The 25,404-nt window shown below is 53.3% G+C and overlaps 8 protein-coding genes across 8 annotated transcripts; 3 read left to right on the forward strand and 5 right to left on the reverse strand.

Annotated features, from left to right (window-relative positions):
- Positions 1-982: 982 nt before the first annotated feature.
- On the reverse strand, positions 983-2,251 carry GGS23DRAFT_596274 (Di-copper centre-containing protein; the record flags this gene model as incomplete). Its single annotated transcript, XM_051518457.1, has 3 exons — positions 983-1,277; positions 1,339-1,505; positions 1,568-2,251. 3 exons carry the CDS (start codon positions 2,249-2,251, stop codon positions 983-985), a joined length of 1,146 nt encoding a protein of 381 aa, XP_051372483.1.
- A 3,535-nt stretch (positions 2,252-5,786) lies between these two features.
- GGS23DRAFT_620611 (uncharacterized protein) lies at positions 5,787-6,443 on the forward strand (the record flags this gene model as incomplete). The annotated part of the gene is made up of 1 exon (XM_051521114.1): positions 5,787-6,443. The coding sequence occupies one exon, from the start codon at positions 5,787-5,789 to the stop codon at positions 6,441-6,443; it is 657 nt and encodes a 218-aa protein (XP_051372484.1).
- A 1,118-nt stretch (positions 6,444-7,561) lies between these two features.
- GGS23DRAFT_565281 (glycoside hydrolase) lies at positions 7,562-10,152 on the reverse strand. Its single transcript, XM_051516204.1, has 4 exons — positions 9,273-10,152; positions 9,034-9,207; positions 8,399-8,973; positions 7,562-8,280 (listed from the first exon to the last, which is right to left on the reverse strand). Exons 1-4 carry the CDS (start codon positions 9,711-9,713, stop codon positions 8,040-8,042), a joined length of 1,431 nt encoding a protein of 476 aa, XP_051372485.1. The 5' UTR covers positions 9,714-10,152; the 3' UTR covers positions 7,562-8,039.
- Positions 10,153-10,508: 356 nt separating this feature from the next.
- GGS23DRAFT_513496 (uncharacterized protein) lies at positions 10,509-12,161 on the reverse strand. Its single transcript, XM_051514578.1, has one exon. The coding sequence runs from the start codon at positions 11,983-11,985 to the stop codon at positions 10,621-10,623; it is 1,365 nt and encodes a 454-aa protein (XP_051372486.1). The 5' UTR covers positions 11,986-12,161; the 3' UTR covers positions 10,509-10,620.
- Positions 12,162-16,661: 4,500 nt separating this feature from the next.
- On the forward strand, positions 16,662-17,230 carry GGS23DRAFT_565291 (uncharacterized protein). Its single transcript, XM_051516205.1, has 2 exons — positions 16,662-16,972; positions 17,164-17,230. Exon 1 carries the CDS (start codon positions 16,739-16,741, stop codon positions 16,955-16,957), a length of 219 nt encoding a protein of 72 aa, XP_051372487.1. The 5' UTR covers positions 16,662-16,738; the 3' UTR covers positions 16,958-16,972; positions 17,164-17,230.
- GGS23DRAFT_565292 (uncharacterized protein) lies at positions 17,001-19,703 on the forward strand. Its single transcript, XM_051516206.1, has 3 exons — positions 17,001-17,405; positions 17,620-18,544; positions 18,604-19,703. The coding sequence occupies exons 1-3, from the start codon at positions 17,323-17,325 to the stop codon at positions 18,958-18,960; spliced, it is 1,365 nt and encodes a 454-aa protein (XP_051372488.1). The 5' UTR covers positions 17,001-17,322; the 3' UTR covers positions 18,961-19,703.
- Positions 19,704-20,254: 551 nt separating this feature from the next.
- Positions 20,255-22,750, reverse strand: GGS23DRAFT_513639 (carbohydrate-binding module family 35 protein). Its single transcript, XM_051514579.1, has 8 exons — positions 22,179-22,750; positions 22,033-22,121; positions 21,618-21,972; positions 21,291-21,555; positions 21,109-21,196; positions 20,934-21,048; positions 20,828-20,857; positions 20,255-20,766 (listed from the first exon to the last, which is right to left on the reverse strand). The coding sequence occupies exons 1-8, from the start codon at positions 22,441-22,443 to the stop codon at positions 20,510-20,512; spliced, it is 1,464 nt and encodes a 487-aa protein (XP_051372489.1). The 5' UTR covers positions 22,444-22,750; the 3' UTR covers positions 20,255-20,509.
- Positions 22,751-22,982: 232 nt separating this feature from the next.
- On the reverse strand, positions 22,983-25,216 carry GGS23DRAFT_604780 (putative hexose carrier protein; the record flags this gene model as incomplete). Its single annotated transcript, XM_051519656.1, has 11 exons — positions 22,983-23,156; positions 23,241-23,340; positions 23,397-23,439; positions 23,649-23,925; positions 23,982-23,985; positions 24,090-24,308; positions 24,375-24,445; positions 24,548-24,605; positions 24,680-24,681; positions 24,717-24,988; positions 25,051-25,216. 11 exons carry the CDS (start codon positions 25,214-25,216, stop codon positions 22,983-22,985), a joined length of 1,386 nt encoding a protein of 461 aa, XP_051372490.1.
- Between the last annotated feature and the right edge of the window lie 188 nt (positions 25,217-25,404).

Here is a 25,404-nt window from a genome sequence, read left to right on the forward strand (position 1 = left end):
TCAGTGAATATGATTCATTATCGACGCCCATGCGTGAATGTGCTGAGTTGCTCGACTGCGCACTTCTGTCCCCGTATTCTCAGGCTGCCATCGCTCCCGAAAGAGCGGTTGGTGGCGCGTTTTTAAGACATCGGAAGCGCCTGTTCCGCATGTACATAAGTTGGCGTGTGCATTAATATGTGCAACGAGGGCGCGTCTCCAGGATGTCAGGTCTATTGACGGCTAACCAGACCTCGCCCTCTCCTCGCGATTCTCAGTAAAAACCCACAAGCATAACGCAAGGCGCCTGCAGCATGCGCTGGTACGTCAGAAGAACATATGGGAACGTACCGTGTTGGACCGGCCGTGTGGCCACTGTCCTAGAATGCTTCGTTGTAGCCTGTTGTTAAACGCTATGGTGTCGTATTGGAAATAGAAACCGCATGGTTTCTTTTTCGGTTGCCATATAAGATCTGCATGTCTCGGGTCGATCGATCATGGCACACCTTGAGTGGGATGTGTCTACCGTGACAGTGACGGCGGTGGCATTGGCAACTGTGTGGTTGCAACGAGATGGTCAGACACAACAGGTCACTCCAGGTACCCGGAATACCCCGTACTGTACCTGAGTTAGGCGGACGATCGTCATATTAACGTGATATCGCTGAGTGCTACGGTGGTCATCGCCCCCAATAAGGGAGTGTCAATTGTCTATTTATTACAGCTGAGTGATAGCCAGTGTGTTTTGTATGTACAGGTTTAGCTATGGGTATAGTGATATATAACGAATGGTACCGTGACTACCCGCCTGTAACCTCCTTTCTAGTATAAATGCATAAAAAGGAACGCGTATGTCCGGGTGCGCCATAAATACATATATATGGCCTTTCATTACCCCCACACCCATATGTCATGGGATGATACAGGACGGGATCGTAACAAGAATCAAGTGCAGGTTCGTCATCAGGCATGAAGTGGATAAGTTGACGGCCAGCGCGGTTCGTTAGTAATCGTATCGATAGCATAAGTAGTCGCCCAAGGTGTCCATAACGGCGCCTACGGTGGTGTCAGGTCGTAGTCCATTCGAGCTGAGAACCGTGTCCATGGAAACTGGGGTGCACGGGCTGCTGCTACCGGCACAGCCGTCGATGGTGCTGCTGCGCGAAGGGTCACCGTTCTGCCAAACGCGGAACCCATGGTCGACGAATAGGTGGTGCAAGAAGAACACGGGGTCGCCGGGGGAGGCTTGGACCTCAGACATGACGGCGCCGATGCCGTTGTGGCCATATGCATGGGGACTGCAACTATATGTCAGTGACTGTACATCCCAAAACAGGAGGGAGGAATGATAGAGCGTACCCAAGCTCCTGACAGCTTCGCATGGCATCGTATGTGCTGCGCGAATTGCAGTCCTGGACGAACTGGGAGGTGACCACTCCCGTCAGACCCTCGTCGGCAGCGCGCGCCAAACAATGGTCAGTGAATCGGCTGCCGGGGCCGACGTGGAGTGTCAGCCCACCAAATGTCTACAGATGTCATTAGTCTGAAATCGACCGGAGAGACGATATAGAGGTAGGGTGGTACGTACGCCCGACTCGATACAAGTGCCCTGGCCGTCGGACGTCTTCGCTGGAAGAGGGCCGAAGTATTCGTCGGTGAATATCGACGACTGGGCGAAATTGCCCGCGTCCAGTGTCTCATCCCACCACGGGAGAGCCCTGTCGAAGCCGCACTCCTCACGCAACAGTGATTCGAAGATCGACACGTAGTACCTGTGCCACGGGAGAAATACGGCGCTCTGGTGAATGCTAGGAGTGAGTTGTTGGTGCACCGACACGATGTCCTCGTATCTGTTTTGCGAGCCCTGGAACCCGCCGGAAGAGGGCTTGTCGATTAGGCACTTGATGGCGTCGACAAAAGCCTTCCGGTCGTCCGGCGAGTAGTTCCGCCACTCGAGACGGACGGCCGGGTTATTGGGGTCACAGGTGCCGGCATCGGCAGCGGCGATGTTGCCGACGGCGGAGGCACTGCTAGGCTTGGTGCTCGACCCGACCCCTCCCTGACCATGCTTGAACTGGGGACCATCGCCTAAGATGATGTCCTTGAGAATATTCTCGGCCTCGCGGTGGGCTTCCTCGGGCGTGATAGTCGGGAAGCTGCCGAATTGTCCCAGACCGATGAGTTTTAACCTCTTCTCGATGGATCGGGGAATCGACAGGGCGGATACGGCCACGGCGCCGCAGAGGACTTGTGAAGCGACGGAAAAGCGCATGATGCTAAGCGACCCGGTGCCTTTCGTATGGTGCGATGATTACTACTAAGACTATACTAATGGAAAGGATGAAATATGGCGTGACGACGGCCTATGATAGGAGATCGTACTGAATATGAATTACCCCTGACAAGAGAGTGGGAACGAGATGAATGTACAATCCCCATCGGGAATGAATGCCAGAGGCAACAGCCGGGCGATTCATGTATATATTTCCCTACTTCTCCGGCGGTCCCAGAAAAAGAGGGACGATCATCATTTCACTACATGGCGCCGATCTCTTTGATGGCGCCCTTTCGTAGCTATTCACAAAGGCAGTAGGCGGGCCGAAACAGACGTAGGGGGCAGAACGTCATGACTACTAGGCGTTGATTCGTAGAAACAGTGGGAATTCGTCGCAACAGTGCTAGGATTCTTGGGGTCAGAATCTGCCCAGAGCGGTTACGACAGGTTGGCTGGCTGGATGAGGCTGTGAGCTGGTAAGCTGAGCCCCGGGCCCGGAAAAGGGGGCGGCATGTAAGATGTGTCATGGAGCGTCTAGCAAGCGCGTACACACATACAATGTATCATTCACAGCGTGTACATTATTCCACAGCCATCATGTAGGGAGCAACCAAATACGAGATTGTGGCGCCACGTAGGTACCACCGAGAACCTGGCGCTGCTGTTTTGTTGGCAATAATACAAAGAATCGTGTGCTTTGTTTGGTCTCGCATTCAATGATCCGATCCGTCTTTTACCTACCATGTCCATACGAAGACCATTAGTAGTAATGTCAGTGAGGTCTCTTTATTGTGGTTCTTTTGAGTCAGACAATCCCCTTCACTCCCGGTCCACCCGTTGATCCGTTGATGATAATAACAAGCCGCGATGGCTAGCTTCTGAATTCGACTCCTCCAATCACTTCATGATACCTACGGTGTCGTTGGGGGGTGGGGGGTAACCTGCTTATGATGGGCTTGCTACTCGTGGCTGATATGTTATTGTTGGAACTACATCGGTATGAGAGAGCTACACCCAATTAACTACGGTACGTTAAGGTGAGCAATGCTCGGGTCGGTTTATCTGCTTTTTATCGCCGGATAGGAGGACAGGAGACCAGCATGCGCGGCCGAGCCGACCGAGTTGTGTTGATTTGTCGCAGCCAACAGACCCTGGATGCCAAAGAATTGCCATATGTCTTATTAACGAGAAACCCGGTTTCAACCCCGACGCCCATACATATTTTTAAATCGGCTGTTGACAAGGACACACAGAGGCCTACATGTTGCTGTAGAGACGATTACCAGGCATTCCCATACGTTCCCATGCATCCACTACTGGTCGAGATGCGGCATCGTCTTCCATTCTTCTCAAGCTCTCGGAAGTATGTACCCAGGGATACACCCACATACAGCATCCAACGTCGTGCACCCCCGTATACACTGCACACCTATGCATTCGGCCCTAGTTGGTCACCGATCTGATCTCGACTACGCAGTGTGTCGTTGCTGACAATTGCATGACGCCTTGCGGCCCACTGGCGATCTAGACCACCAGAGGAGAGTGCATGCGGCGTACGGCTTGGCACGTAATAATATATGGAAGAACGGATGCAAGCATGATAGGTAACTACTTCGCGTCGTCCAGAAGCCAATAATAACTGCGAATCGCTGTCTGCAAGCTAACCCCCTGAATCAACCACCGCTGCACCACAGCTAGTCTTTACACCCTGTGTTCGAGACCACACGCCTAATACTTACCTACTGCTTGGGTAGTATTAACCCCTTCTCCTCGGTCTCCTCCACATGGTAGAATACCGATCGTGCCGAGTCTATCGTACTGCGGCCCGAGAAGCACCTAAGGCATGCGAGATCAGCCAGGCATGCGAGATCAGCCAGGCATGCGAGATCAGCCAGGCATGCGAAGCACATCTAAAAACGCGCAGGAGGCTTTCTTGGGCTCGGATAGACTCGGTTATTAGGAAAACGGTGAGCAGTAAAGGGGTAATAAACGCAATGCGTACAAGGGTTGGCTCTATGCGCTGGCTTGCTGCGATCTGGCGTTAGTTTGGTGCAGTGGTTCTACACCATTGCGGCAAGATTGTAGTACCGCACGTGTATCTCATAATACACGACTTTACGGCTAGAGATCAGATAGTTTCCAGGCACTCGGAACCAGGTTCTCTCTTTGGCCATTCCCCCATATCACGAGCACACGAGAACATCGGTAACCGGTGTCACCGCCTAGGTTCGTTTGGAGTATGGCAAGCTCGACAAAGGGTAACCTCTACGGTGTATCCAGAGGGAATGCCACCGATGTACCTTTCGGCACCGGGAGAAGCAACACTCGCACCTAGGTAGGTAGTAGAAGCAGAGAGTCGTAATAACCGATACTAACTACGACTTGGCCTAGAGCCCCCTTCTTTTCTTTTTGCACACACACGCTGGCACGGGTGGGACTGGAGATAGTCGGAAACGTTGCTAGTGACGACAACATCATCGTAAGCTATTATGACTACGGGCCTCTCTACACTCCGAAGGTAGTGTCTAGATATACATCAGGCCAAAATTATCACATCTTAGCTTTCGGCAAACTACAGATAACAGACGCAGGATCATGCAGAATTGGAGACAAAGAATTCCGACAAATCCAGTGGACAAGTTATTGACGCAGCGCAATCTCCGAAATTTCGAATGTCTCAGGCCGTCAACTAGTCGCGAACAATAGCATAGGACTGTTTAGGTGCTTATCCGTACGTTGAATCCGACCATTATACAACTCAACCGAACGAACCGAGCGAAGCCTTGTCGAGATACATCCATGCACCTCTTAACTTTCCAAACAGCACTTGATAGGAATGAGTTCCGCCAGATCATTAGAAAGCATTCTAGCCTCGAGCCGTCCACGGGTTGCGGGGGTGCATCCGTCGGCTATCCGTCGAGTTAGGCAAGGAATGGTCACTGATGACCTTCACGGGCCTTTAACACTTTGCTTACCGTATTATTAGCATTTACCTTACGTGCAGGAAGGCAAGCGGGTATCTGCGCCGTAAAGGTTATCCCGTCTTCTTCAACAAAATCCGTTCGGTGATATTATCACGAACCCCCGAGATCTTGATGTGATAGATCGCGGCTGTCTCACAGGACAGTACGGTCCAGTAATCGTGACAGCAGGAGCCGGAGTCAGCTGCATGAGCAACAACCAGCTACACGAGTAACAATGTCAACTCAACAATTGTACTAGAGTAAAAGGGAGATGTGATTATCTCGTGACTTTCAAGATAGCCTCGACGGGTACAAAGCAGTTGCCCATAAAAAATTCCACCACTCTCGTTCACAGCTTTCACGATTGTTTCCCTTTACCCTTTTATTCTCACTAGTGCGAGACAATGCGTTGTCATTAAAGGATCTATTCTATAATTAACCAAACACTTGCGTCGATCCTCTGCAGAGGCCGCTTCACTTCAATCACCCACGTTTTCTGGGAATTTACTAGGTACTAATAAGAAAAGTTAACTATTTGGAGAGTGTGTCGCAAAACGCTACCGCCCACCATGGACAGGCCATCTGCGAGCGGAGACGTACCCATGGAGCATATCTTGGACCTCCTTACGAAGTGCGAGACCTTCGAGGACCTTCCCGACGACTTCGATCTCCAACTAGACCCTCCGGGGGAACGCAAGGTCTTCCTGAATCAGCATGCGCCCCGCGGCCCTTTGTCGAAGATAGATGCACCAGTAAGGGAGTATGAAGAATACCTACGGTCGAAGTGGTCATGCTCGGAGGCTATGCCTACCGGCTTCGACCCGGACAGATTAGAAGCCGCGAGGCAAGCTCAGCTCCACCCTCGCCGCGCCAACGAGCACGACCTAGAGAGAAGGAGTGTTGTGGCCGATCCAGATGTCAGCGGCGAGGCCATGTATGATCCCGATTCGATAGATGCCGGGCAACCGTCCTGGGACTACGAAAACGAGGCTGCCGATCTCGATGTCGACGGAGCGACGGCAGCAGCGCCCGAGACCATCGAACGCGCGTCCACGCCGCGCATTAAGCGAGGCTCCAAGCCGCCGCTGTGCCGGAGCGCGTTCGCCGCCGCCGGCCGGCCTTCGACGAAGAACAGGGGCGACGACCAGACACCCAGCACGCGCCTGAAGAGCTACCCGCGGGCCCCGCAGTACTTCCCCTTCCGGAGCAAGGCGCGGAAGAGTTAGATGTCCAGCAAGGTAAGCAAGCCGCCGTCCGCCGTATGCGCGGGAAATAGCTGTGGTCTCTCACTTGACATGGTTCGTAGCGTAGTTCCGCCTTCTTTGAGCGAAGCCTGTGGACGAACCCGTCCATTCTCACACGATTTGGTAGACTAGAATTGAAAGTAGTTCGTCTATTTTCTCCCTACGATATTAGAGGCACATTGCAGGAGTTGGAGCTCTGTAGGGTTGTCCTTGACGTCTTGGTCATACCGCGTGCTAGAGTCTGACAGCGATTAATATCACAACATAGTCATAGTTCTTTGCATTTCCTTACTCCAATTCATTTTACAGTTCTACGGGCACATATTTACTATAAGATTCCCCACGACGGTCTCCCTCTATTTCCATACCCCGTTGCTTAGGTCTCGAGCTGCCAGTAGCCCGTAAGAGAGATATCACAGTTATAAAGTGAGTCAGTCAGCTTTCTAGTTAAATAATTCCTCGCTTGTGATATCTCGGACCTCTGACAACTCCATATTCTGCCGGTATTCAGGACATGAGACTTAATCCGCCGTTCAGTCTCTAACCTAAGAGGCAACGGCCCCTACGGTATATTCCCGACATAAGGAGGGATGGTGGTCGCACTTCTTTATCAGTGGAGATAGAGTATCGGAAGCCATTGAGTTGCTTGGTTTGTGGACATGCTGAACATCCTTGCTATCCAGGTGACAGGAATAAATCGTGAGTAAACCGATGCCGAATAGGTGGCGGAACACTGTTGGGATACTCTGTTTATTGCTCAGACTACTGATGTTCTCGGCTTTACACCCTCAAGTCTCATCCCGTGGTCCCAATTATAATACCCTCCCAAAACCCGAATGGCTAGTTATCACCTCAGGAGAACATTCTTATTAGAACAGCCTGACATGGCTCGAAGAGAGAACATGTGTCTAGAGAGAGGCCAGGAATCATTGAGACACTTTCACCCAAGGCACTAGGGGTTTCCATATTGCTATTCGACTAGCAAGGCAAACCTATCATTGTGTGAGAGGATACAGTCGCAAAGACGGAGGACGCGAAATAGGTAGATATAGCGCAAATTGGTCACAACAAGACTGGGTATGCGTCTACCACTAGGAAGGATGAGAAATTGTTGTAATACATAGTTATTAGATCTCTAGTAATATTAAACTGTTTCTATCTCATTATTTATTTGATGTTCAAGGGCGAGTAGTCTAGACCTAGGCTTGCGTATCCTAGAGACTATGGACCAGAATCTATGCAAGAGGATACGACGCCGAATGAGCCCATTGCGTTGCGACGTCCAAAATGGTGCTAGAGCCTGACAACCACCAGCCGTTGACGAGGAGTATAAGACCGTGGGTCATCCCGGGAATGGCTTCATGGGTTTCCTCGGTGCTTGGGAGGTGTGAGAGGGCTCAATTGAATACCTGGTTAACCTCGATGTGCTGGTAAGGAGGCACGCCGGTAGAAGGGCAAAAGCCGAGCACCTGCTTCGTTAATAACAGTTACCTAGGTAGTGAGGTAACACCATCTGGTATTTTTACTCAGACTCAGAAAAGAGTAAACAGGTAGTAATACTCCCGGCTTGACACCGTTCTAACCGAATATGGTGACCAGACCGACGGTGAGTATTGCCACGTAGAGTAGGGGTGGTAAGCCGTATAGACCTGAAGCTAGTGCGGGCCTTGTAGTTGCGCCTTCGGACTGATCGTCAGACAAGTCGCGGTTCTCGTCGGGGTTGTCGCTGGGCGTGAGTGTGCTTTTCACAGCAGGAGTCAGGGAGCTGTTGACAAACTCGGGAGATCTCCAATCGGACCAGTCGTGAGTCAGTAGACCCCTGCAGGTGTTGGAAATGGTCATTAGTATCTGAATCCCAAAAATGGCTCGAGCCTATACTAGGAATGACAGCAATGAACGTATCGGGAAAACAAGAAAGATATGAACGGAAAACGAACCAGGTTTCGTCACGATCAGGTGTGCCTTCGCGGATGTAATAGCTTCCGCCCAGCTGCCAGATCATCCAGCCAGCATTACGGGTGGACACATACTCCAGCAAACACGAGATATAAGGGTCTTGTGTCGCCGCCCCGTCCTGCACCAGACCAAATTCAGTCAGAACGACGGGATACTGGTTCGCGGCGCTACTGGTCAGGGCCTTAAACCCAGCGTCGAATAGCTTGTCCCCCACAGCGGCACAGTCGCTAGGGCCGGGGCCGGCAATGTTGTCGTAAGCGTGGAGCTCGAGGACTAATTTGTTCGCGTAGCCTACAAAGTCATCCCTGTTGAATGTGGCAGACCCGGGCGTGAGCGCTGTGCCGTTGACAACGGGACTCAGATCCTGGTCCGAGTTCAGGCCGGATAGAAACACCAAGACATCCGGGTTCGCCGCGTGAACGGCGTCTGCACCGCGCCTGATATAGGTGTACCAGTGTTCCCAGTTGTAGGAGGCCCTGGCGAGTGTAGCGTTATTGAACGGGGTACGCAGTTCGTTTCGCAGCGACATAGACATAAGATTCGGCCATGCCCTCCCCTGTTAACCATTAGTGACCGAGCTCGTCGGGTCTTGTGATGGGAATGGCGCTGTGCGAACATGTGTTGCCATAAAGGACAAGCCCCGTAGCCAATTGTCGACATTAAAGTACGTGTCTCCCCACCAGGAATTCCCATCGAGAGGGCTGCAGCACCAGCCCGCTCTGGAGATATGATTATCCAAGTGAACGTAGATCTCCTGCCTCGCGCATTCGGCTGCGATAGCATCGTAAACCTTTCGCCCGATTAGAACGGAAGTCCGGTATCAGACGCTGGGACGGGAGCCGAGCATCGCCTCACCTGCAACCTTGTTGTGTCGGCGTTGAAGGACGGGTTATTCGCCGTGATCCTATCATGCACTGCCCTTCCGGCTTCCTGGCCTAAGGCGTCGGTCAAGGCCCTCTGAATCGGAATGTCGGCCTCTCCATTGTCGTAGTACTGATCTATCATCTCGGTCGCATACGTCAACCGGATGGCGTTCATACCTACACTCTTGACCCGAGAAACGATAGATGCTATCGACTGGTACTGTAGGCCCTCGGGTATCATGGTCTCGAGGGATCCCGGCCAGTTCACGCCGACATAGGCGACGTTGGACCCGGTCGCATCCTGAATCCACCGATCCGAGGTGACGAACGGACCATTTGGCCAGGCCGCCCGCGGCGTATTCGACAGGGCGGATGCGCCGGCAATCGAGAGAAGAGCTGTCAACCAGCGACAGCATCGAGATAGCGGAGCCATTCCAAGGCGATCTAAGCAAGCGAATGTGCAAAGAGAAAGAGAGGGCAAAATCGAAACGGGAACTTGGAAACCACGTTCCGAACTGGACTCGTCATCGACGAGCTGGAGATTCCGACTTGCACACACAGGCGCATAAAAAGCCTAGTAGTAAGTAGATAATCCAGGCGCCTTGTTTCGTATTCTGGGCCAGGGTGGGTAGCATATCGGTCGATCATCGAGAGGCGTCTTTGTCTTGATTGGGCCGGGTTGGCATGTCGCCGCGCAGGAGATCGTATTTGTAGCATCCATGTCGCCGTTAGGCAATATGGCCAGAATCTTGACGCGAAATCGAAGGCTAAGCGGTAATAGCCCCGGTAGTAGTATATTTCCCAATATGCGCTTCCTACGAAGCCCCGTTTATGCGCAATTCGTCTTATGGAATGGTATATCTACGTAGATGAGACCAATTTACTCCCGTCTTGTTCCCTCTTTCTTCCTCCGTATTCCTCAATTCCCCCGAAGGTAGACGGCAGTGCTACCATTCCAATATTTCGGTTCAGCCATCGCAACTGGAAGAGCGACGATTATTTAGGCATTACCGAGCGCTTCGGAAACGTGCTACACGTCCGCCATCCCTCCTCGCTTCGCCACTGTAGTGTCCGTACCGCCGAGACCAGACGCCAAGGATCCCGACGAACTGGTTGACAAAACCATCTCATCGCGATTCCACCAGCTTCGGCGGTTCGCACGTTAGATAGAGTGTGCACCATAGAAGAGAGGACCCCACACTCGCGTGCAGGGTCGCTTCGCCATAGAGGGGCGAGCGATACCCTTCGATGACAAGAGAGGGATCAATATTCTGATGGAGCCGTCGCAGCTGCCCGGGTCTAACTGCCCGTCTTAGCCAGATACGAGGGATAGGTCAAAGTCAAGTCGGCCACTCGATGTCGAAATCGAGCATGTCCGGAAATTCGTTGGCTGGAGAGACCATGCTGGGCCCTATATTATCCGAAAATGTTTCGAAGCGAGGCATACTCTGGAAGCTTGGGAACTCTCGCTGGGACCGGTCGGGATTGATAGAAGCCTTCTCCGACAATGCCGGCGTGCCCTCCCCCGTGGCGAGTCGCGGGAAGCATTCTGTTTGAAACTGACGCGTGGATTCTCCTGGCACCTGACTCGCGAAATTATAAGGAAGAGATCGATTCCTGTCTTCATCGGGCCTCTCATGCACCCTACTGGGGTCGAGAAAGTCTCTCCCGGACCCCTCGCCCAGCTGCCCGCTTTCGTCCAATGTAATCTGCGGATCGGTCCGTATCGAGATCCCGGAGTCGATAGTATATGATGCCTGAGGGCTATGGGGTATGCTATCTTGGCCTTCGGCCCTAGCATTGTCGCTCGCCCATTCGTCTAAGATGTGGTGGAGCCCTTCCCTAAGGATATCTTCCATAAAGACACGCAGGTCCCGCTCCTCGTGAGGGAGATTCGAAGTAGTCATCCCCTTACCTTCTAGAAACCCAGCTAACACGACCGGTCCCCGGGCAGTGATGAAGTCTTGGAAAACACACAGGTCTTCGGACAATTCTCTGTCGCGATACGGCGTCTTTGGGCGTGGACGCGGGAAGAAGAGAATGTCGAAGACGGTAAACCATTGCTGTTCTTCCGGCATTTTCGAGGAAACTCTCTGACTCAGCTCCCTCCTTTGCTTGTCCGATATGCCCTGGATTACGAAAGGTTGGCGGGCGCAACTCATGGCCGCGGTGTGGGAGTCCCTGGCATCCTCGTCCTCGAATGTCTGCCCACAAATAGCACAGTATATGGGCTTGCGATGGCAACGCGATAGATGCTGCTTCACGTCACGGATCCTAGACAGGCAGTATCCGTAGCAATGGCGATATTTGACCGGGTCCATTTTCGCATAGGGACAGGCGAACCAGAGCCGACGATCCTGTGCCCGACGTTTGGTGAGAGACGCCCGGATTTGTCGCCCCTTGGGCATCTCCAGAGTGTCATCCGAGAACCGACGTTTCCGCTCCGGGATGTTTGCGGCGTGCTCGTGATCAGCCGAGTCGACCGACGTTCTTACCTGGCCGATCCCTTGGGGGCCTTTTTTTTCCGTCTTACGTGCCTTAGCTTGCATGTACGCCGCCATGACTACTTCTAAGAACGATTCCTTCAACGAAAATAATGGGTGCTCTTTCTCGATTCCCGGCGTTTCTGCAGAACAGGTCGAATATGGTGTTTCGGTTTCGTTGTCTTCCCACGTGCCCGTAGTCTCATATCCAGATCTGCCCATCGTTTGCGAGCTAGCGAGCCTGGCCGGAACTCCAGTCGTGAGGACGAGCCATCTTTCAGAAGATATTAAACTAAATCGTTCCCTGCGGCGGGTCGGGCTGGCGTGGGCTTATTTTCGCGGGAACGGTAGGCGGCGAGAGGAGAGAACTTCCCAAATGAACATCGTCAAGGAGGGTAGGGTGCGACTGCCAGCCCTTCGCTAAACGCCAATCCATACCCAGGTGAGATGCATCTCTCATTGATGCGGCTCATTTTCTCGCCGTGCAGAGCACTCTAGTGCTCTGCTGCGAGCAGAAGCACGCTTCTACCCTGGACCCGGATTGTTGGCCCGCGATCATTGGGCTATGCTCCCATTACGCCGCATTAGCACGGCTGCCTTCCGCCAGAACAGCAGCATCTGATATGGTCGGAACTCGGCCGCGGCCCATTCTGTCCGTTCGGATCACGACTGCAGCCTTGTGTCGGGGTATGTAATGATGCACACAGTTGCTACCTGTTGCACATATATGCCCTCCAGAAGTGGTTCGCACCCAGTCAAGCCGTCTCTCATCTGCGGAGATCATTCCCTTTTCGCGATGAACAGTCGTATCTACGAGCCAACGGTACCTGTCGCGTGAGTCCTCAAGGCAGGAGATATCGCATCCAGCTCCGCCCCTCTCACTCCCCGTCCCCAGTGACGAACGGATGCGGGCTACAAGATCAAGGCTGTATACACGTCGGTGGCGTCGTTGCTGGCAAAAATCCTTACTCCAGGTAACATTTTATTCCTTCATCTGTTACTCTGATCATAATTCTGCATTGTATCGCATTCACGTCCTCTACAAATGTCTCGCGCTCTGATCTTACATAGGTATCCCTAGTACAGAATCTGGAGACATGAGCTCGATCATCCCGTCGAAAGCGCGGTCGAGTCTAGCATTCCCCAAACGACGGCAACTGCTATTTCTTCCCTTCCCGCCCTTCTCAGTAAAAATGTTTCCCCTTACGATACGTTTGTCTAGAGCCGCCAACGATCCCCAAATTCCCAGCATCCCTCAATTCGTATACGTACATCTAGATAATTCACCACGGCCTCAATGGCCAGTGGCTAGTCCGAGGTGGCGTGCCCGCCGATCGGTCAGACAGGGCTCTGCGATCTGTCGATCGATTGCACAGCCGAAACAGGGCGTGTCTGGCTCGCCACGAGAATACGCCGTGGCATACGGCACCTTGGATTATCAGCAGTTTTAGCCAATTTGATGCTCGAATAAGGGGGAGTTCGGTGTTCAGGTATTGCGCAATCTACCCTGCGAGCATATGAGGCGTGTACCTGACACGCGCCAACGACTTGGTTCGCTTTAGCAGTCTGTCACAATGCTTTCACGTCAAGCAGTGGCCTTTGGCTATGATCCTGAACTCACCACGCCAACCTATGAGTACTGCTTAGGTACGTATCAAGCGTGGCTTAGCCATCTTCCCAAAGAGACAATGATGTGTAATCTGTCAACTTCATTGGCTGCCGACTTTTCAGTATCCCCTCATAGCTTGGGCTAGCGTCTGCTCATAGGTTGGGGCATTGAAACCCAGGATCGGATACGCAAGCTCATTCCGGTTTTCCGGTTGTCCGCTTCTCTCTTGGACCGGACGCGCAACCGATTGCTGGGCTGGGAGTGAGCACCCCGGTGAAGAATTGCGAGTTACGACACAGGGTGGTGTTGCTATTCTACCTACCTGGTACAACGTCTCTCGCCCAGCCGTTACCCTGACCCTATTTCCCATCAGAACATATCCAGATATCCAGGCTTGGGACTCCTACCACCCCCGCAGAAAAAAAGGAAGAAAAAAGAGGCAAACACTATAGCAGCTCAGACAGTAGCTTAGAGACATCATATTAGCGACCTAGCGATACCTATTACAATATTCCATCTACGAATATAGTCCAAGGGGGCGATTTTCTTCACAGTTCTGGGTATGGTTAATGGATCATAGCTTGAGTTTTTTCATGCATATTCCGTTAGTATAATATGCTTTAACTATAGAATATTTTGAACCAGAATGGTATACGAAGTCAAGAGAATTAGTGAATCTACTATGTACCTGTAATTAGGTTATCACGTACCTACGCAGAAGTCCTATGAGATGAGCTAAGTAGCGAAGACTACCAAGTAGCGCTGTTAGAAATCGAACCTATCCTTCGTTAAGTAGCCTACTGATCTCTGTGAGTACAGGTGGATAAGACATCTCAGGTAGGAGGTAGATACCTAGGCTAATAAGTACCGATCTTCACTTAGCTGGCGGGGCTGCCTATAAATAGGTGTATATACCTTCTCATGCGTGCCCATAACAAATAATGAATATCTCGAGTGCCCTCTCCACTTGAAAATAATTAAAATAACGATAAACATTACGTGCGGATGATTAAGTGTGTAGGTGTGCGTTTTGGCAGGTTCACTTTCGTGGCCTCGCTGCCTTAATTGTAAGGCATACGAGACGTATTGAAAGCTGAACCTGACCTATTGATTGAAAAGGAGTAAATCTAGGTGCCAAAACGGCGATTGAACAGCTTTAAATACAGTTGCGAATCAACCAATCACAGGGCTCCTGAAAGGAGCCCTAGGGATCCACCTAGGTAGCCTGAACGAAAGTATTAGGGAGAACGGGAGCGGGGGCATGTAGTAGAGTAAGAAAACGGGTCCGAAGAGGAGGAGAAAGAGGAGCGAAAATAAGAACCAAAGCCCTATGATAGGCCTGAGCGAGATATTGGTCGGATTCGGCAGTAAATTACATTGTAAGGTATTGATTCAGTAGGCTAAGTTCGTGAGCAAGTCGCCTGCCATCTCCCCGACGAAATCAACGCCATGTGCTCCATTAGGTATCTGCTCTCACGGTGAGGACACTGGAGGGAAGATGTGAGGCGCCTAAATATAGCAACGCTCACTATGTACCTATCGCAACCCACCCCCCACAATGCCCATTCTATCATCTACATATACGTGTACCTCTTCATACCGGGCTTACTCTTGTTCTTTGCAAAAGGTAGAGAAATTTTCTCCCAAATGCATTTTTGACTACCGTACGAAAGTACATTTAATTGACCCTATTTTGCGATTAAATATTGCTCTACAAGCTATTTTAAAGCAATATAATGGGCGGTGATGGTGCAGCCAACTTAGCAGTGGCACAGCTAACTCGGTAGTATGCGCTGATGGTAGGTAGTAGCCGTAGTAGCAGCGGCAGCGGGTCCATTTTAAGGTAAGTTACAGGAGACCTAGACTGGTTTACAGGGGATAGAGCTTGGTATACTGAGTAAAGCATTACAGTATAGGAATCTTAGATAGGAGTCTTAGAAGGTCGAGGATACAGGTACGCAACCCCCTGTTTCTTAGCATCCCACATACACAACTTTTGCCTCTTGCTAGTACTTACAAGTGTACACATTTCGATGAGCCACCACAATTAACAGGTCTCGAATGTACCCAGATCGGGATCTCGAGGCATACCAGATGGCGTGCCCGGCGAAGCATCGGGGATGAGATGATGGGGAAGGATGCTGACTACCTATTTAGACAGGTTCCGTATTCCACGTCAGGTGCCCGCCGAGTCTCGCATTGCGCTGAGTTGGTAGACGTAGTCGGATAGCATCACAAGCCGTACCTGGACCCGACCGCGCAATGGAATTGCGGGATGGGCAACGCGTGGCCAAACGATTGGCCCATGCGAGGCGATGTCTCACGCGGCAGAGAGTGCACATGTGCGCCAAAGGCAGGCGATAGTAGGCTGGGCTGCCGGACCCCTACGGCGGGATTCTTAGCGCATTGCCTCGACGGTGTCCCGCCTACATGCTACGTAACGAGCTGGGCACATGGCTACCTACCTTCGAGACAGCTACTCCGTGCCGGTCGGACATGGTTGCATCGCTGTCCCTCCGAGGAGGTCGGAATTCCTCGGACGACGCTCGAACACCGCCAACGACAGCGGGTGGGGGGGGAGTAGAGACGGATGAGAAGAGGGCGAGAAGCGCGGAGGACCTCGCTGCACAGGGAATGCGATCATGGATATTCGTATTTATAGATATCGTTCCAAGGACACATACCGTGTTAATTATGACCTTTACAGCGTGATATTCTCCAATATTCAAACCTTGGGAGGCTGCATGTACGGTGCCGAACCTACTTCGGATGGTACGTAACCAGACCCCTGACACCCGCCGATGACATCAACCGCAGTAGGCTTTGACGGCGGCAGTTCCGCGCCAGCCCGCCTTGTACTGGCCTGTCGGTACCTAGCCTCAGATGCTACCTCTCCTCTGTAGACGTGCTCCCTGCTATAGGCACTACTTGCGACGGGATGCCTTCGGTAGTGTAATGGTTTGAACTGTCGCGGTGGGCGTCATTCATCAGGTAGACACACGCCGCACCCCCCTTCCCGTGGGCCGGTGCGCCCTCTGAAGTTTGCCGACGGCCCAGGTCGCAATATGTCTGATGTAGACGTGAGCGAGATCCCAGACGGCGCCCCGGACGGATGACGGCACGTAGGGTGTGTGCTCTCCCCTGGCAATCTGCCTGCATGAGCTAACGAGGTGGTACCTCGCCGATACCTGCCGACGACACGACACCACTCTCGTCTGGCGGCGTCGCATGTACTCATACACAGCCAGGCCATGTGCCTAACCTAACCCTAGGTTCCTCGTGTAGGTGCCCAGAAGGGGATGGGGACCGAGCCGTAGAAGCTCGAAGGGGCTCTGCGTCTCGGTAGGGGACGTTCACCTGGATACTATGCGCACCTTAGGTGTCTCCCATGTTGTCGCCCGCGCCATTCCAGCGCTTCTGCCCTTCTCCAGCGCCGGCCGGCTCTGCTCCGGCTTTGTTCCGTATCGAAGAACCCCCAATTGTGAAGGTTGTAAAGGGGGCATGCGCCGTCGGGGGGGGGGAACTTGGTCGGTGCTGTGTGTGGTCAGGTACTGCCTCGTGTACCCCATAAGTGCCTCTGCGTAGTACCCCTAACTATAGGTAGGTACCCCTTATCACCCTCCCATCCGCTGATGCAACTTAACCCGCCGAAACCAACCCACCTCCACCTCCCTCTGCTCTGTTCTTCTACCACCTCCATACCATTCCATGCCCCGTCGGCAAAGCCCACGACATAACACCAACATCACCGCTGCTCCTCTCTGTCCCTCGCTCATTCTGTCCGTCACTAGACGCAGCTACGAAGCCGGCCATCCCCGCCGGGCGACAAATCAACCGCAACCGCATCGGGTGTACCGTCTTTCCCCTTCTCGGCCTCCCCTATCCTAAGCTCCCGTACCGGCGACACGTCCCGGGGCCCCGCGACCGTCGCCACCGAGAGCATCACCACCATGGCGCCTCATGCTTCTGCCGACGAGGACGTTCCTCAGAATGAGGGAGGGAAGCTCAAGATGTTTATTTCCATCCTGCGGAGGTAACCCCCACCCCCATCATTATGGCCCCTGTCGTGCTTTTCTTCGTGGTCGTGATGGAAAGGGTTTGCGGCTCACCGCTATCCCCGACCTGTCCGCGATCGGAGTTTCTGCGAGATAAATCACCCCCCGCAGCGCTGTTTACTCTCGGACAGCTGCTAGCTTCCCTCTCTTTGCCTGAAGCTTTGCTGATATCCCTATCTTCCCTCATCTCAGATTCGTCGGCGTCGCAGATCTCGCAGCTGTTCGCTTCTCCTTACCATCTCAACTCCTCGAACCGACCCCCAACCTCGAATACTGGAACTACCTCGACAATCCCAGCGCGTTTGCTTCGATAGGTACGTCGGATGAGCCTTTGGATCGTATGCTCGAAGTCCTACGTTTTTGGTTTACCAAAGACCTTAAATATGTCAAGGGTCGGCCGTGTAAGCCGTACAATTCGTGCCTGGGAGAATTCTTTCGTTGCAACTGGGAAGCCGAGGACAATGCACCGCGGATCAACACGAGATCCCTGATAGCGGCTGGCAGCGGGAATGCCAGTAGTTCATCCTCGATCAAATCAGCCCAGAACGGTGTAGATCCGCGGACGGCCTCGACCGTGTCCGTCGTTCAAACGGCAGCAAATCCGGCCGGGCCGACTGTCCGGATATCTTACTTGACGGAGCAGACATCCCATCATCCGCCTGTGAGCGCCTTCTACATCAGCTGTCCCGAGAAAGGTTTGCACGCGAGGGGTTTCGATCAGATCAGCGCCAAATTTACCGGCACCACGATCAAGGTGTCACCGGGAGAGCACAACTTAGGCATCTTCATCACCCTCGAGCGAAGAAACCACGAAACTTATCAGCTTAAGCACCCGGCCGCTCACCTCGGCGGGATTCTCCGTGGTGCTCTGAGTGTCAGTGTGGGCGACATGGCCTACATCACCTGCCCCGAGACAAAATTGAAGGCTATCCTGCACTACATCGAGGATGGCTGGCTCGGTCGCGCGCAGAATAAGATGGAAGGCGTCATTTTCAAATATGACCCGGAAAACGACGACAAGCAGCGCATCAAAGACGTACCCGACGCGGACGTCGTGGTGAGACTCGGCGGTGCATGGAAAGATAGGATCGTCTTCACCTTAGGCTCCAAACCAGTGGTAAGCTTTCGCCGCTTCAGCGTGCTTCCCCTACGAGACTCTAATCATTCCTATCACAGGAGTCGCATCCCCCAGAGCAGCAAACCACCATCATAGATCTTGCCCCGCTCACCGTGGCCCCGAAGACATTGCCTCCCAGAGAGGCGCAGGCCGAGAACGAATCTCTGGTGCTGTGGGACGGTGTGACTCAGGCCATAATGTCCAAACAATTCTCGAAAGCGACCAGTGTCAAGGTGGAACTCGAAGAAAGACAGCGAGAAAAGGCTCGAGAGCGGGAGCGCAAAAACGAAGTCTTCCAGCCCATGTTCTTCAACCAGGCTACCGATAAGGGGGGCAAGCCAGACCTCACAGAGAAAGGCCGCCAAGTGCTAGAAAGGGCGCAAAAGGGAGACTGGAGCCTGGAAGGCATCCTTTAGAACGTGAACACGAATGTGATTGACACCACGGGCTCGGACTAGAGCTGGCGCATCAGGGGCACTCGGCGCCCCGTTTACATATATAATCGTTGGCTGCGGCGCTGCATGGTTGGTTTTAAATGGCTCGCTCGCTCGCATAAACACGCACACGACACACATACCGCAACGCCACATGGACGAGGCACAGCAACATGGTTCGAAACCATATGCAGGGTTGTGTACATCGTCGGCATGTTATCTACACAAGCGTAGGTAGAACAGATTTGAGTCCAGGGGCGTTTGGGGGAGGGGAAGCAAGGCATGTAGAGGAAGATAGAAGACTAGATGGCCTTCTCTATCCAATTGCGGACGTATTTAGCAACACCACTATACTACTAATCTGTTAGATTTCTTCTCGCTACTATACGAATCCGTCTCTCTGGAGGATCGTCCGGTTCTCTGCCTAAATATGTCGCTAACCAGTCATCCCAAGTCTTCGCGTCAAGGCGACGTACGCGTTTCAATTAATGTGATGGGCAGGATTGATACGTAGGGATGTGGACGTTGGCTCACGAGCTCACGCATCGCCTTGTCCTCGGAAAGCTTTGCTTCAAGCACCAACCCGATTCCCGCCCTCCGATAGCAAGAAAAAAAGGATGGTAGCGACTCACTCGAAAGCGCAATTGTACGTCCCAAATAAGACTTCGGACCTCCTACCCTTCGCGTCGTCGAGGGAAAGCGAAAGGTGGTAACTAGAGCGGGATCGAGCTCAAGACGACAACGGTGCATCTATATTAACTCGACTAATACGTATTGAAGCCGAAGTGTTCAGGGGACCCTTTACCACCACTCTCGGCCCTGATCTGTCACACAGAATGCTAGGACCTACGTTAAGACTCGCCCGGAACACCAACTCGGCAACGCCCTGTCGTGTCTCAGTATGCTGTTCTCTCGGGGATATGAATGAGAAGCATGTCTTACGTGGCGAGTGAAACTTTAGGTCCAAGTTCGATCCGAGCGCGGGTGCTGAGCAGGCAGTGTGCGCCGGCGCGATGGACATCACTCGACAACTGCCCAACACCCAGCTGCCCAAGAACTAATCGGCCGAACCCTGTTTACCGGGCTATCTACTAAGTAGCCATTTAGTTGCTTCTGGGGACGCAAGATAACCATGACCGGAGACTCCCTTGACGTTCCCGATCCACTTGTTTCAAGGGACCTCGCAGGTGATTGATGGATGACATCTGTAGATTGACGAAACGGCAACATGTCATGGTGCGCAACCGAGCCCCTTCGTCATATACGTCCGATACTCGACAAGTCAATACGAGCAAGGTTCACTCTGATTGCTTCCTGGTCCCGACGGATATAGCCGGCGTCTTCGGGCAAGAGTTGGAGCACCACCGTTTGAGCGGCGGAGTTCCGTCAGGACCTTCGATCTCAGGGCTCCCTCAAACTCGTAGCTAGAACGACACCAAGGTCCTCGTCACAGGCACAGGGTGCTTGCCGGCGGCTTCTAAATACGTCTATCCTGCCATTGGGGTTCTGTAGCTGCTACCTACGTAGAGGCCTAGTTCTCCGGGGGGTACACGACGATCCTGTCGATGTCCGCGCCCTTGTAGTGGAATCCGTTGAACAGGCCGCCCACCGTGATGGTGTTGCGCGACCCCTTTTCCAGCGTCAGCTGCAGCGGCGTCGACAGGATGATGCCCTTGTGCGTGTCCCTCTGGTACAGCGTCTCGACATTCTCAGCGTTCCCGTTCACGACCACGCTGGCTATGCGGCGGAGCTGCCACGATCCTCCGATCCTGTCCGGCGAACCGCCCGCTGTTTCGGCTCCGTTAGCACGCGCACGACAACGTCATTTTTTTTCGGGCGTAGAACTCACGTTGATCTCCGAAACCCATGTCGTCGGTATCTGCGAGGCGGTTAGAAGATGCTAGGTAGGTAGGGACAGAGGGAGGTACGCTGTTCGCGCCACCGAGGAAACTCACTCTGGTAGTAGAACGACACCCACTGCGGCTTTCCTGTGCCTTGGATGCCGCTGAAGGTGACGGTGCTGTCGTTGCCTTCTATCCCGGTCACGATCGTGCCCCTGCTGGCGAAATTCTACAATGTGGCTCCTGTTAGCGAGAGTGCACCGCACGGCTCGGGAGGGGGGGAACATGCCGCCTCTTGCTTGAACGCGTTCCCGCTCGTCTTGGCGTCTATAGCCAGGTATTCTCTGCCTTGAATGGGCTGCCATTTTCCAGATTTCCTGGCCGGTCGCCTATGTCAGCGTTTCAATTTACGAGGGATCGAAAACGGGGGACAGGCAGTAGGTGGGATGACGGGACCAGATAATAACATACACATCCAGGTCGTAGACATCATGCCACTCCACTTCGAGGGTCTTCTTGGCATCGTCGATCGTGATGGGGAGCCAGATGTATCGGCTCTCCCAAAGCGAATTGGAATCCCACTGGTCGCCCAAGTAGAGGTAAGTTGTCTTCCTATTACCCTTAATTCTCAATGTGAAGCCAGACTGAGAGTTAAAAGTGCGCGTGTTGAGCGGTGCAACTATCCAAGGCTGGGACCATGGGCCACTCAAGCGGTCCGCCCGGAAGGCGACGACATCTGAAGACACGTGGTAAGCAGGGCTCTCGCTCACAAACTTCAGGATGAGGTTGGATTCTTACTGTTTGGCCTGTACCCCGTCTTGTGGCTCATCAAAGCATAATAACTTTTATCCGTCTGAAGGATTGTTGGCGCTTCAAGATCGAACTTGTCGAAACGATAGACCACCTCGTCGAGGCCCGTAACCTCCTTATTGTAGGAGGTCAAGTACACGTCGCGGCCTTCCCGTCGGTCGCCGTTTGAGTACAAGGCGTAGGTTCGGCCGTCTTTATAGTCAGTGAACATGCCGAAATCCTGGGACCAGTTGCCCAGAGGGGCCGTCGCGTCGACGAAGCTGTACGGCCCTTCAATCGTGTCGGCGGTCGCGAATCCCTGAAGTAAAAGTCCGTAGGAAGAATTATCGGCGTGCCACCACATCTGAATATGACGAGTTAGTATCCGCGGACGGGCAGCCGAAAAAGTAGACGTTGCTCTCACGTGGTACTGTCCTGTCGACTCGCTGTACACGACCTTGGGCCGCTGGATGATCATCTCAGGGGCGATGTAGGGGTGTCCGTTCACGGGCTCTATTCCCCGTCAGCCTGCCAGTTCCAACGTCCTCTCTTTCCCGTCGACGCGCTCACCTAGAGCAAGGCCGTGGTACGTCCACGTAGCAAGGTCGGGTGAGCTGTAGACCGACACGCCGCCACCCTCCTCTTGACCCTGGACCTTGTACTCGCCGAACCACCAGAACTTCCCATTATCCAGCACCACGCTGCCCGCGTGGGCGTTGACGAGATTGCCGTCCGTGTCCCGCCATCTGGCCCCCGGGACGATGTACTTCGCCTCCGTCACAGCGGCGCCCAGCAGCAGCAGACCACCAGAGAGGCACGCCTTTAGACCGAACATTTTGATCACGATGCACCTTTACAGACGCGCGCAGACCGCCTCGGTACGCATCTCTCTACCCGGGTAGTCCGTGAGCTTATAGGTCGCTTGCCAAGAAGGAACCTCGCGGGTATTTACCCCGCCAATTCGCATCGAATTCGTCCGCATCGCGAGATTAGCACCCGTTCCCTTCGTCTCCAGGAACCGGGGTGGTGGAAGAGCAGAGCTTATTAGTGCCCGGAAGGAAGGGGTAAAGGGAAGATACCCGCGTCCCGTTACAACGCCTGTGGATAACCGCTGCCCATGTAGTGCATGGTGGGAGAGCCAAGTGTCTCCTCTTCCCCAAGTTCCAGACTTGGCGGCTGGTTTGTACCGAAATGAGGCCCGTATAAGTGCCACGCCATCACGAATGGCATCACGAGAATACCCGGATGGAGAGGAGGTCGGTGAGATCCCCCGATGAACTCGGGATGCCAATGGGATGCCAATGGGATTCAATTCATGCTATCGCTGTTCTAGTCTAGGCGAACGACCGCTTCGATTTAAAGGTTAGTCGCTCCCTACTTAGCTCTACTAGTATCCGATTGTGTGTCGATGGCGCCAACGTCAAGCGCTTCCTTCCGCGGCCCAGCCGAGGCCCGCTGGGCTTCAGGATCGGGGGAGTGTCTCTCGCCTTCGAAGGTGGCATCTATTTCCTCCAGTGTTCTGCCCTCGGTCTCGACCCAGAAGGTAGCCTGAGGAAAAGACAAAGAAGAGGAAGAATCAGAAACACCTATGTTTGCCGCGATGGTGCACTGTGCAATCGGGGAGCTTGTCACAATAATTATAGCGATGACGATATCCCAGGATCCGCTGATCATGTACCTTTTCCATCTGACGTCGTGGAGGCCAATGGGCATGATGAACACGAACACATACCTAGAAGCCCGGTTAGCAATGCCGAGAGCTTCTCGGCGGCGGAATCGAGGGCACACGCGAGAGTTTTAAGACCCAGCGTCGTGCGAGCAAGGCCGTTCGCTCGAATCGAGTACTGCCGTCTGTTAGCAGCCCTCGCTCATATCCACTGATTCTCTTCGCCTGTCTTCTCTAGTCTCGCCGACGAAGAGGACGGAGGCTAGGAAAACGGATGAGGGGGCAAAGTTGCTAACTAGAGAGAGATGTTAGCGCGCATGTCAATAAATGCACGAATAACCCTGCGTGGCGACTCGGAGGCTGCTTCGACATACCCGAGAACATCCCCGGCGGATAGAAATGAAGGAGTGGAGTCCAGGCTACAGAGTAGAATTCTTGAAATAAAAACATGACCGCCACATTCCTGTATACGAGGCTGTTGAAAGCGTTGATGGGATCGCCAGCATACATCTTGGAAAGGCCTCCGATTAAAAAGAGACAGACGACGAACAGGATCTCCGAAACGAGGGTGGTCGGCTTGCGGCCCCAGTTCGCCGCGAGATGAGTCCCGACGAGAGCGCACACGAGATACCAGACGTTCAAGACGAGGTTCTATCCTAGTCAGTGCGCTTCGGACCGTCGGCGGAAAGGCGGGGGGGATAACTCACGGCCCTCAACCGATCCGTCGAGTTCGTGATGCCGGCGGTGGCAAGCTCGTCGCCGAAGTAGTACGAAGCGATGATGTCGCCGGCGATGCAGGAGAAGGGCCCGTCGACATGCCGATGAGGAAGCGTCTCCTCATACTTGGCGTCTTGATGATCTCCTCGGGACTCATCGTCCGGCCCTCCTTCTCCCACGCAAGGGAGTCAAGGATCTCCTTATTGATGGCGACCGCGACAGGGTCATCTGCGTTCCCGTTCGAGTTTGTCTGAGCCACCAAATTCCGCGCAGCATCGGAATGTCCCTCGTGCCCTAGCCATCGCGGCGATTCTGGTCTGGAACGGAAGAATATGGATTCAGTCTACGCCCCCGGTCGGGATAATAGGACGCATAGAACTCACACGAAAGGCATCATGCAGATGCATAGAACTGAGAAGACCCCGTGAATAAGCGATGGCAATCGCCACACCCACTATAGCAAGAGAAACGAGATGAGCTCACGGAGCGACACCTTCGCTCAGGTCGTAGACCTTGACACTTGCAAATCTTCGCATTCGTAGGTGGAAACCCCTACCATGGATTGCCAATGTCCAGTCCTCAAGGTCACCCCGGCCGCAATCAGGGCGCCGACGCTGTAGCAGACCAAGTCAGTTCCCCAAAATGGCCTCAATTCGTTTCTATCCTCTATCTGTAGAAGATCTCGGACCTCTTACTAGGTAGTAGAAATCGCTCAGCAGTCCAACTCCCCAGGCCCTCCACCGGTTGGGAAACGTCTCCGACAAATATACACCTGAAGAGACGCCCGAAATGGCACTTCCGAAGCCTAGAATTCTACGACCCACGGCGAACATAGCGATGTTCTGCGCCGCGGTCTGGATGATGACGCCGACGAGGATCGCGACGGAGCCCCAGAAGATGGCCGGTCGCCGCCCCAGCCGGTCGGTTATCACGCCGGAGCTCAGCATCCCGACCGTGTAGTCGATAAAGACTGATGTGGTGTTGAGACTGGTCGTGGCTGAGGTAAGACGGAAATAATCCGTGTATGATGGTAGAATGTTCAGCCCATCAGCATCGAACCATCATATCCTCCCATCTTTCCGTAGGTGGGTGTCAGCGGCCAGAGCAGAGACTGACGATCCATACGGGAGTAGGACATTGTCATACTGAGGACTGGACCATCGAGCACAGCACCAGCAGATAGGTGAGAGTCAGAGTCGACTCTGGCACATACGCCGGCAGCCATGTTCCGGTGTGTGTTCGTGTGACAAGGGGATATGCTTGGAGGGTTTTTCGATTCAACTAATAATTCTGTAGGGAGTCTCTTTTAGCCTTGGTCCCATTCCCCTTCGGAGGGTCGTCCGGTGGAGACTATATCTATCCTTAATATACTTATATATCTATATACCCACATATCCATATACCGATGTATCT

Source organism: Durotheca rogersii (assembly GCF_024521655.1).
Source record: "Durotheca rogersii strain YMJ 92031201 chromosome Unknown GGS23scaffold_8, whole genome shotgun sequence".
In the NCBI taxonomy this organism is placed as follows: domain Eukaryota; kingdom Fungi; phylum Ascomycota; class Sordariomycetes; order Xylariales; family Xylariaceae; genus Durotheca; species Durotheca rogersii.

Excerpts from the sequence above, each read along its gene's own strand:
- GGS23DRAFT_565281 (XM_051516204.1), bottom strand. The coding sequence starts at position 9,713 with ATGGCTCCGCTATCTCGATGCTGTCGCTGGTTGACAGCTCTTCTCTCG. Across the intron at positions 9,208-9,272 it reads CCGACACAACAAGGTTGCAG|GTTTACGATGCTATCGCAGC; the intron begins GTGAGGCGATGC and ends ATCGGGCGAAAG. Across the intron at positions 8,974-9,033 it reads TGTCCTTTATGGCAACACAT|GGGAGGGCATGGCCGAATCT; the intron begins GTTCGCACAGCG and ends AATGGTTAACAG.
- GGS23DRAFT_513496 (XM_051514578.1), bottom strand. The coding sequence starts at position 11,985 with ATGGGCAGATCTGGATATGAGACTACGGGCACGTGGGAAGACAACGAA.
- GGS23DRAFT_565291 (XM_051516205.1), top strand. The coding sequence starts at position 16,739 with ATGCGCACCTTAGGTGTCTCCCATGTTGTCGCCCGCGCCATTCCAGCG.
- GGS23DRAFT_565292 (XM_051516206.1), top strand. The coding sequence starts at position 17,323 with ATGGCGCCTCATGCTTCTGCCGACGAGGACGTTCCTCAGAATGAGGGA. Across the intron at positions 17,406-17,619 it reads TTTATTTCCATCCTGCGGAG|ATTCGTCGGCGTCGCAGATC; the intron begins GTAACCCCCACC and ends CCCTCATCTCAG. Across the intron at positions 18,545-18,603 it reads CCTTAGGCTCCAAACCAGTG|GAGTCGCATCCCCCAGAGCA; the intron begins GTAAGCTTTCGC and ends TTCCTATCACAG.
- GGS23DRAFT_513639 (XM_051514579.1), bottom strand. The coding sequence starts at position 22,443 with ATGTTCGGTCTAAAGGCGTGCCTCTCTGGTGGTCTGCTGCTGCTGGGC. Across the intron at positions 21,197-21,290 it reads GATGTCTACGACCTGGATGT|GAAATCTGGAAAATGGCAGC; the intron begins GTATGTTATTAT and ends GCGACCGGCCAG. Across the intron at positions 21,049-21,108 it reads ACGCGTTCAAGCAAGAGGCG|AATTTCGCCAGCAGGGGCAC; the intron begins GCATGTTCCCCC and ends GCCACATTGTAG.